Here is an 11134-nt window from a genome sequence, read left to right on the forward strand (position 1 = left end):
GTGCCCCTTGACCTCTGTTCTCATCACAAAGATGGCAGTGTGTGTGGCGCTCCCAGCCTCTCCACAGCCAGCCCAGGCAGGTGGGCAGGTACAGGTCTCTCCTCGGTTACCAAGGGATGGGGGAAAATACCATTCTTGCTACTGCCACCTTTCTAAAGCAGTTCATCCTGCTCAGGCAGCAGTTACTGGTTGTCTGTGGGAACACTGACAGACACGGGGGCTGGAGGGCTGTGAGATGCCCTTTTGGTGGGGGGCGGTGTGTGGTACAAACCCAGCAAGGGACTGCCCTGATGCCCACCACAGCTCTGTTAGGGTATATCCTGACAATACCATGCTAAAGGGACTGTCCTCCCCCAGGGAGAAGATGACCAGGACAAATTCAGCCAGCTGCAGCAGAGGGTGCTTCCTGAGGGCCCTGATTCCATCTCCTTCTACAATGCCAAAGTCAAGATAGAGCAGAAGGTAACTCAGAGGCCTGTGTCTCCAGGAGGATGGGGGCCTCAGTGACTAGGAAACCCAGGATCATATTCCCTACTTTAGAGAGGTAGGGAAGGAATGGCACCATTCCAAGGAGATTAGTCACCCTCAGTCAGTGGGTGTCTTCTGCCAACTAGACTGCGATTGGGCTGGACCCTAGAGGAGTCCCACCAACCATGGCCAGGCCAGGACATGGCTGGTAAGTGCTGACTAGCCTATGTATGGTTTGCAGCACAAGGCCCAGGGATCCCCTGAGGCTTCCACCTGTCAGGGAGGACCTCTCCAACGGGGTCCACTCTGCACAGGTGGCAGGGGACGGAGGATCACATGCAGCTGAGGCATAGCTAGACATGGCGTTAGCTATAGATTGGGTGGGGTACTCTCCTCCTCAAGCAGGTTAGGCTAGTGCAGAGGGTCTCCACTCTACTAAGGCCTTGCCTGGAGCCAGAACACAGAGGGTCCTGTGCACTGCACACTCCTCTTTGCACAGAGGCAGTGCTTATACAGCAAGTGGCAGATGCACACGGGGCAGATGCCCAAGTGAGTTCATTCTTTCACAAATATTTTTGTAGTTATTTATTAACATACTCATTAGGTGATACATTCATGTGTTTCAAACATTAAGAAAGCATGAAAGTACATGGCTGGGGACCAAGGTGGGTGCATCATGAGGTCAGGAGTTCGAGACTGGCCTGGCCAACATAGTGAAATCCTGTCTCTACTAAAAATACAAAAATTAGCCGGGCATGGTGGTGCGTGCCTGTAATCCCAGCTACTCGGGAGGCTGAGGCAGGAGAATTGCTTGAACCCAGGAGGTGCAGGTTGTGGTGACCCAAGATCCCACCACTGCACTCCAGCCTGGGCAACAGAGCGAGACTCTGTCTCAAAAAAAAAAAAAAAAAAAAAAGAAAGAAAGAAAGTACATGGCTGGGCACGGTGGCTCACGCCTGTAATTCCATTCCAGCACTTTGGGAGGCCGAGGTGGGTGGATCACTTGAGGTCAGGAGTTCAAGACCAGCCTGGGTAACATGATGAAACCCTGTCTCTACTAAAAATACAAAAAATTAGCCAGGCGTGGTGGCACATGTCTATAATTCCAGCTACTCAAGGGGCTGAGGCAGGAGAATTGCTTGAACCTGGGAGGTAGAGGTTGCAGTGAGCCAAGATCACACCACTTTACTCCAGCCTGTGCAACAAAGCGAAACTCTATCTCAAAAAAAAGAAAAAAAAAAAATGCTGGGCACAGTGGCTCTGGCTGGGCGCAGTGGCTCACGCCTGTAATCCCAGCACTTTGGGAGGCTGAGGCAGGTGGATTGCCGGAGCTCAGGAGTTTGAGACCAGCCTGAGCAACATGGTGAAACCCTGTCTCTACTAAAATACAAAAACTTAGCTGGGTATGGCAGCATGCTCCTGTAGTCCCAGCCACTCTGGAGGCTGAGGCAGGACAATTGCTAGAACCTGGGAGGCGGAGGTCTCAGTGAGCTGAGATTGTACCACTACACTCCAGCCTCGGTGACAGAATGAGAGACTCTGTCTCCAAAAAAAAAAAAAGAAAGTACAAACGCTGTCCCCCTCTATCAGCTTCTGATAGGGCACCCCTGTCACTTGTTTCAGATCCTGGCAACCCCTTCTGACAGGAAACCCCATCACTTGTTTCTAGTGTTCCCCTCAGTTTTCTCTCTCTCTTTTTTTTTGGGGGGGGGGGGTGGGATGGAATTTCACTCTTATTGCCCAGGCTGGAGTGCGATGGCGTGACCTCAGCTCACTGCAACCTCTGCCTCCCAGGTTCAAGTGATTCTCCTGCCTCAGCCTCCTGAGTAGCTGGGGGCGTGCCACCATGCCCGGCTAATTTTTTGTATTTTTAGTAGAGATGGGGTTTCACCATGTTGGCCAGGCTGGTCTCGAACTCCTGACCTCAGGTGATCCACCTGCCTCGGCCTCCCAAAGTGCTGGGATTACAGGCGTGAGCCACCGTGCCTGGCTTCCCCTCAGTTTTCTGCATCTTGCTTTTTCTACTTAGCAACACATCCTGAAGGTCATGTTGTGTCAACCTATAGGTGCTTCTGTGTCTTTTTTTGTTTTTGTTTTTTCTTTTGAGACAGTGTTGTGCTCTGTTGCCCAGGCTAGAGTGCAGTGGCATGATCATGGCTCATTACAGCTTCGACCTCACAGATTGAAGCGATCCTCCCACCTCAGCCTCCCGAGTAGCTGGGACTATAGGCATGCACCACATGCCCAGCTAATTTTTTTTTTTTTTGGTAGAGATGGGGTTTTGCCTTGTTGCCCAGGCTGGTCTCAAACACCTAGGCTCAAGTGATCCGCCTGCCCTGGCCTCCCAAAGTGCTGATATTACAGGCATGAGCCATTGTACCTGGCCAGTCTTTTCTTATTAATTTTTAGAAACTTTTTTTTTTTTTTTTTTTTGAGACAGAGTCTCACTCTGTCACCCAGGCTGGAATGCAGTGGCACAGTCTTGGCTCACTGCAACTTCTGCCTCTGGGCTCAAACTATTCTCCTGCCTCAGCCTCCTGAATAACTGGGACTACAGGCACCCACAACCACACCCAGCTAATTTTTTTGTATTTTAAGTAGAGACAGGGTTTCACCATATTGGCCAGGCTGGTCTCGAACTCCTGACCTCAGGTGATCCACCCACCTTGGCCTCCCAAAGTGCTGGGATTACAGATATGAGCCACTGCACCTGACCAAGAAATTAGCTCTTTGTGATATGATTTACAACTATTTTTTCCTGTTTGTCATTTGTGTTTTGACTTTCCTTATGGTTGTTTTTTTTTTTTTTTTTTTGAGATGGAGTCTCTCTCTGTCGCCCAACCTGGAATGCAGTGGCGTGATCTCGGCTCACTGCAACTCCGCCTTCCGGGTTCACGCCATTCTCCTGCCTCAGCCTCCTGAGTAGCTGGGACTACAGGCGCCCACCACCACGCCCAGCTAATTTTTTGTATTTTTAGTAGAGACGGGGTTTCACCGTGTTAGCCAGGATGGTCTCGATCTCCTAACCTCTTGATCCACCCGCCTTGGCCTCCCAAAGTGCTGGGATTACAGGCGTGAGCCAGCATGCCCGGCCAACTTTCCTTATGGTTTTGTGTAGTTATTTTGTTATTTTTAAGAAATCAAGCTTAGTCCATTTAGGCTGCTGCAACAAAATACCTTAGACTGGGGAATTTATAAACAGCAGAAATGGGCTGGGCGCGGTGGCTCACACCTGTAATCCCAGCACTTTGGGAGGCTGAGGTGAGTGGATCACCTGAGGTCAGGAGTTCGAGACCAGCCTGGCCAACATGGTGAAACCCCGTCTCTACTAAAAATACAAAAATTAGCCGGGTGTGGTGACGCATGCCTGTAGTTCCAGCTGCTCGGGAGGCTGAGGCGGGAGAATTGCTTGAACCGGGGAGGTGGAGGTTGCAGTGAGCTGAGATTGTGCCACTGCACTCCAGCCTGGGTGACAGAGTAAGGCTCTGTTAAAAAAAAAAAAAAAAAGCAGAAATATATTGCTAACAGTTCTGGAAGCTGGCAAGTATAACATCAAGGCATCAGCAGATATGGGCTAGTAAGGGTTTGCCCTCTGCTTCAGAGGTGGTGCCTTCTAGTTGTGTCCTCACACAGCAGAGGTGCAATAAACTGACGAGCTCCCTCAGGCCCCTTTTATAGGGCACTAATCCCATCCCTGAGGGTGGAGCCTTCAAGACCTGTTACCTCTCAAAGGCCTCACCTCTTCATAGCATCACCATGGGGGTTAGCTTTCAACATACGAATTTTGGGGAGACACTGATATTCAGACCATAGCACGAGTTCATCGGTATTCTTTTTCTTAGTTTCTAGATTTTGTGTCATCATTTCCCCCAGTTGAATTCACTCTTTACGTTTAGGATTAAGCTGACATCTTCACTTACCTGATGGCTGTGAGGAGCTGAAGCCCATCCAGAGAGGCTTAAGCATAGGGGTTTCTTACATGGATTCTAAACGTCCCATAGAGCAGCATGTCCCATCCTGTGCTGTGCACACAAATCACCAGGGGTCTTTTTAGAATGCAGATGGCCGGTAACAATAGCTCAAGCCTATAATCCCAGTACTTTGGGAGGCTGAGGCGGGCAGATCACTTGAGGCCAGGAGTTGGAGACCAGCCTGGCCATCGTGGTGAAACCCCATCTCTACTAAAAATACAAAAATTAGCCAGCCATGGTGGTGCATGCCTGTGCACGCCTGTAATCCCAGCTACTTGGGAGGCCGAGGTGTGAGAATTGCTTAAACCAGGGAGGTGGAGGTTGCAGTGAGCCGAGCTTGCACCACTGCACTCTGGCCTGGGCAACGAAGAGAAACTCTGTCTAAAAAAAAAAAAAGTAGATACTGATGGAGCCTGAGATTCTATATTTTGAATAAACTCCCAGATGATGTCCAGGACCACACTTGGGGTAGCACACTTAGAGGCTTTACCTTAGAACCTGCTCTTTATTAGGTTGAAGACGTTCTTTTCTGTTCCTATTGAGTGTGTATTTTTTTTCTCAATCATGAAAGGAATATTGGAACCGTTATCTTTTTGCATACTGCCTCCCTTTTCTTTCTATTCTCATTCCTAGGACTCTGATTAGATGTATTTTATTTCATTCTGTCTTCTGTATCTCTTAAAATATCTTATGTTTCTTCCAGCTCCTCATTTCTCTATGCTGTAATTTAGGTAACTTTTTTTTTTAGACGGAGTTTTGCTCTTTCACCCAGGCTGGAGTGAAGTGGCGCAATCTCGGCTCACTGCAGCCTCTGCCCCCTGGGTTGTAAGCGATTCTCCTGCCTCAGCCTCCCAAGTAGCTGGGATTATAGGCGTGCGCCACCATGCCTGGCTAATTTTTGTATTTTTAATACAGACAGGGTTTCACCATGTTGGCCAGGCTGGTCTCGAACTCCTGACCTCGTGATCCACCTGCCTTGGCTTCCCAAAGTGCTGGGATTAGAGGCATGAGCCACCGTGCCCAGCCTGGGTAACTTCTTTTTATTTTTTTCCCCCCGAGATGGCGTCTTCCTCTGTCACCCAGGCTAGAGTGCAATGGTGTGATCTTGGCTCACTGCAACCTCTGCCTCCCAGGTTTAAGCGATTCTCCTTCCTCGGCCTCCCGAGTAGCTGGGATTATAGGCATGCGCCACCACTACCTGCTAATTTTGTATTTTTAGTAGAGATGGGGCTTTTCCTGTTGGTCAGGCTGGTCTCGAACTCCCAACCTCAGGTGATCTGCCTGCCTCGGCCTCCCAAAGTGCTGGGATTACAGGCATGAGCCACCGTGCCTGGCATTCCTTTTCTTTTTAATTAAAGAATTTTTTTTTTAAATAGAGATTGGGTCTCCCTATGTTGTTCAGGCTGGTCTTCAGTTCCTAGACTCAAGGGATCCTCCTGCCTGGGCCTTCCAAAGTGCTGGGATTACAGGCATGAGCCACTGCACCCAGCCTTTTTTTTTTTTTTTTTTTTTTTTGACAAGGTCTTGCTGTGTCACCCAAGCTGGAGGGAGTGCAGTGACACGATCATAGCCCACTGCAGTCTTGATATCCTGGGCTCAAGCAATCCTCTCACCTCAGCTTCCCAAAGTGCTGGGATCATGGGCGTGAGCCCCTGTGCCCAGCTAGTTATTTTAAATAAATTCTTATTTTATGCTTTTTAAAAGCCTTTCTTGAGATAGAATTTGCATACCATACAATTCGCCCATTTAAAATGTGCAACTCGCCAGGCACGGTGGCTCACGCCTGTAATCCCAGCACTTTGGGAGACTGAGGTGGGCGGATCACTCAAGGTGAGGAGTTCAAGACCAGCCTGGCCAACATGGTGAAACCCTGTCTTTACTAAAAACACAAAAACTAGCCGGGGATGGTGGTGCACACGTGTAATCACAGCTACTCAGGAGGCTGAGGCAGGAGAATCGCTTGAACCCGGGAGGCAGAGGTTGTAGTGAGCCGAGATTGCACCACTGTACTCCGGCCTGGGTGACAGAGCGAGACTCCATCTCAAAAAAAAAAAAAAAAAATTCTAAATCATTAAGCAGAGGAATCCTGTATTTCTACAGGTCAAAATTCTATTCTCTCATTCCCCAATCTGTAGAATTCTCTGTGTTGGCCATTTTTAATGTTTAAGATATGCCCATGCACAAACTTTGTATGTAAATGTTATACTCGAACCATTCCATGTTCTTTCAATTCTATGTTATAGTTATTTAAATATATATTTTTTATATAGGAAACATATAGATCAGATTTTTCATGGTCAAAATCTGTTTCCTGTTTTACTGAGTCTCATGGTGGCTTGACAGTGGCGTGTGTATGTTTGTGTGTTTGTGTGTGTATTGAAATCGTGAGCTTGTGTTTGATTGAACTTAAGCTCAAGGAGACATGAACACATAAATAGAAATTATTTTCCCCCTGAAAAGGTTTGCACTTGCCTTCTGCAGTTAGCCATGGGGCATTACCAACCCAGGACCATTTTAATCCTCTTCAAGAATTCCAGTTTAATATGGGAGCTTCAATTCAGACTCCTACTTTGTGGGGAACCTAAGATTCCATGTTCCAAGCTATTTTTAGCATTTGCTGGCTTACAGCCCACTGTTTCTGTTTCAGCCTACAGTTTTCACCTGCTTTCTAAGAGCCTAGTGATGCATTAAAAAGGTATAATTTGTGAACATCTGATTGATTGCAGTGGCAAAGAGAGGGCCCTTCTGAATACCTGGCCCCTAACTCCTCTGGAGATAGAACCCTCTTCTTTTCTTTCTGAACCTATTCCCTATCAGAAACTCCCAAGTATGCCCTTGAAACCTACATGCCTCCTTTCAAATATGCCTGCCAGACTGTTTTAAAATAGTTTTACACACTTACTTTAGGATAAAAGAATGAAAGCGTTTGAATGGAATGTTATTTCTCAGAGAATTGGGGCTACTTAGAAGGAATCCTTGTCCACAACCCATGATGTTTGCAGGAGGAATGATAGGGTGAATGTGAGTGGCCTGGTCTGAGTCCCTGCTATGTCTGTCCCTCCTAATAAGTTCCTGTTTTCTCTTCCCTCTGTGTCCAGCATAATTACTTGAAAACCATGATGGGCCTCCAGCAGGCACATAGAAAATAGAACCTCATCGCCGGTACCTTAAAGGACAAGACCAGCAACTCCAACCTACTGTAGTGGAGCTGCTCAACCACCTGCCCAGAGCTGCAGCCCCTCTACTCCAATGCTGGGACCCAGCACAGAGAACACATATGGCCTGCATGTTGGGAGGAGCATCCTCCAAGGATAACCTTGCTCATCTCCACAGAGCACTTTGGGTTTTAATTCACTGTCTTATATGCAGGGACAGGATAAAATAACTTTCTAGTTTGGACTTTCAGTGCTCATCTGAGAACTTTGTCTTATTTCCTGTCTGAAAGGACATATTCTCTATGTATGTGTGAGGTCAGAACTGAGTCTCAAGTAGGAAGGCAGAAAAGTAGCTCAGCCAGGCTCCTCCTGGCAGGCCTTTGTCGCACTGGTCAGCCCCTTTCCTGGATAGACATCCTAGGGTGGGGGTGGTGAGCTCGGTCTGAGGAGCTCTGCTTCTTACAGCTCCCTCAGACCCTAAGTTCTCTCAAGACATCTTATCTGTGTTTCTGAGCCAGTGAAGAGGACAGGAGGAGGCCCTCCTTCATTTGGCAACCAGGGGAGGATAAGGTCTAGCCACAGACCAGAAAGGGATGAGGCAGAGCTGGCTCCATGTACCAGGGAATAAATGAGCGGCTTCTGGGAGACATGTCCTCTGTGTGTTTCCAGAACACCACGGCCTTCCCTACGCAGCATGCACGGCCACCAGGTGCCAGGGTGCCTCCCCTCCCCACTTTCTCTCTCTCTGTGTAGGCTGCACTGAGCAGAAGTGAAAGTGAACGATTTACCCTGAATAGGAACTGGGATCACTGTCAAGGCTGAGCAGGGAAGAGAGAAGATATCACTCTCTATCAAGTTACCAGACTGCAGCTTGGGCCCTTGGTGGTGGCACCAAAGGGAAAGAGTTAACTACTTTGCTCAGAGAACAAACTCAGGCCCTCTGGGGCCTTCCAGGCTGACTAATACGCCCCTGGGTTGGTAAACCAAGTCTCCACTGAGTGAAAAGTTTCAGTGCTTCCTTGGAATTGTATCTCACCCCCTCTTCTGTTCTTATGGGTCAAGGCCTTGGCCTGGCACTCTGTGGGTGCTCCCCCATCTGACACCCTCATCAGGCCCTTGAGGTTGCTGTTATTCCAACAGTGGGAGAGGAGGTTCTGCTCACCTGGCAGCCCTGTCATGGGAAGCTGTGAGAGAAAAATACATCACTTCTGGTGGGTGATATCCAGCTCTGGGACCACTTTGTATGAGGAAAGATGGAAGGAACTAGGTCTGCTTACCTGAAGAGGAAGAGAAATGTGACAGAGGCCATGAGGGGCTGCCAGGTAGAAGGGAAAGCACGAGGATGTGGATGTGGGCTGAATGTTTGCTACTGAATGAGTAGCAAACATTTTTCCCAAAGGTTTTGTTGTTATTGTTGTTTTTGAGACAGGGTGTCACTCTGTCATCCAGGCTGGAGTGGAGCGGTGCCATCACAGCTCCTTGCAGCCTCAACCTCCTGGGCTCAATCCTCCCACCCCAGCCTCCGGAGTAGCTGGGACTACAGGTGCACACCACTATGCCTGGCTAGTTTTTAAATTTTTTGTGGAGATGGAGTCTCACTATGTTGTCCAGAATGGTCTTGAAACTTCTGGGCTCAAACGATCCTCCCACCTTAGCCTCCCAAAGTGCCGAGCGATTACAGGTGTGAGCCACTTCTCCTGGCCAAGATTGTTATCTCAAAATAAGAAGAGGCTTAAAATGAGAGCAGTCCTGGCATGAAGTCATTAGTGAGGGCCCTGCAGCAGTAGGCTGTCTGGCGAGGAGGTTGCACCTGGTTGAAGGTTGAACTGGATAGTATCTATCCAATCAAAAACCCTGTGATTCTGCTCTTCAGCCCATCAGCAGATGGACATGGATTTTGTTGAAGAAAGTGATAGGATTGCCTTGAAGGCTCTGCCCTCTCCCTCCTCCAGCTCCTTTCTCTTTCCCTGACTGATGCTTCCAGGAGTCGATGCTTCTAACATGGCAGGAAGGTAGGGGTGTTGTGTTCATTCAGATGGGTCTGTCATTCCAGAAAATAATTCCTGCTGAGTTAATTTGGCCATCCAAGTCACCCCTGGAGGGACTTCCAGTTGTAACAACGTGACAGGTGAGATAACCTGAAAACATTCCTGCTACAAATAGAGGTGCTGACTAAAGTGTAACATACTTTTAAATACAGTTGACCCTTGAGGCCACGTGCGGTGGTTCATGCCTGTAATCCCAGCACTTTGGGAGGCTGAGGCAGGTAGATCACTTGAGGCCAGGAGTTTGAGACCAGCCTGGCAAACATGGCAAAAACCCGTCTCTACTAAAAATACAAAAATTAGCCAGGTGTGGTGGTGCACACCTGTAATCCCAGCTACTTGGGAGGCTGAGACACAAGAATTGCTTGAATGTGGGAGGCGGAGGCTGCAGTGAGCTGAGATCATGCTGCCGCACTCCAGCCTGGAGAACAGAGATTCTGTCTCAAAAAAAAAAAGAAAAAGAGAAAAGAAATACAGTTGACCCTTGAACAACACGGGTTTGAAATGCACAAGTCCACTTATACATGGGATTTTTTCAACCAAAGATGGATTAAAAATACAGTATTCAAGGGATGCAAAATCCACATATGTGGAGAGTCAACTTTTTGTATGTGCAGGTTCCGCAGGGCTGAGTGCAAGACTTACGTGTGGATTTTGGCATATGGAAGGGGCCCTGGAGCCAATCCCACATGTATACCAAGGGACGACTGTACAAAGTAAAATTTGCAAGCAAGAAAGGGAACTGTCAGGAGCTGGAGATAAAAGAGGAACTGAAAACCTGAGTGGTCAGCATGTGAACTGGCTATGGCTTCTAGGGACCAGGAGAAGGTATGTGAGCAGATTGTTACTTTTGAAGGTTAAATGTTCACATAAGTATGAGAAATAAGACTTCGGTTCATGCCATATAGGAAGTTGGAAATGGGACTGCCTGAATAACGATGGCACCCTGAAGGCTTCATCACTGGTGAAGAGGTGAGCTAGATAATCGAATGTCTAATTGTCTCCCTAAATATACTTTACCCATAACCTTCCTTAGCCTAATTGCTCAGGCTAAAATCCTTAGTTTTGTACTTCATTCTTCTCTTCTCTCAGACCTCACACTGAATCTATCCAGAAATTCAGTAGGCTTTACCTTCCTCCTATATTCAAAATCTGACCACTTCTCACCACTTCTTGCCTGGATATTGCAACAGCTTCCTGTCTCCTGGCTTCTCCTTTTGCTCTCTATTTCCAGAACAGCAACCTGGCTGAACCTTTTTTTTTTGTCATGCTGGAGAGCAGTGGCATGATACTAGCTCACTGCATCCTCGAACTCCTGCGTTCGAACAATCCTCCCATGTCAGCCTCCAGAGTAGGTAGGATTACAAGTGTGAGCCATCAGGTCTAGCCCTGGTCGACCTTCTGAAATATGTCAGATCACATTACACCTCTTTTCAAATTTTTAATGGTTTCCTATTTTGCTCAGAGTGAAACCCAAGTCCTTAAAACATCCCAC

The 11134-nt window shown here is 48.0% G+C and overlaps 1 protein-coding gene across 8 annotated transcripts in view; it reads left to right on the forward strand.

Annotated features, from left to right (window-relative positions):
- Positions 1 to 7844, forward strand: part of KIF9 (kinesin family member 9) — a 51817-nt gene extending 43973 nt beyond the window's left edge. For 7 of the 8 annotated variants that reach the window (XM_024244240.3, XM_024244239.3, XM_054550885.2 and 4 more), the window contains 2 exons: positions 358 to 462; positions 7538 to 7844. In XM_024244240.3, the coding sequence (XP_024100008.2) occupies positions 358 to 462; positions 7538 to 7588 (156 nt within the window). In that variant the 3' untranslated portion in view covers positions 7589 to 7844. Of the gene's footprint in view, positions 1 to 357; positions 463 to 7537 lie in introns of those variants that run through there. The other variant, XR_008523325.2, reaches the window with a different exon arrangement.
- The last annotated feature ends 3290 nt before the right edge of the window (positions 7845 to 11134 follow it).

The sequence above is a fragment of the Pongo abelii genome, chromosome 2 (genome assembly GCF_028885655.2).
Source record: "Pongo abelii isolate AG06213 chromosome 2, NHGRI_mPonAbe1-v2.0_pri, whole genome shotgun sequence".
Lineage (NCBI taxonomy): Eukaryota > Metazoa > Chordata > Mammalia > Primates > Hominidae > Pongo > Pongo abelii.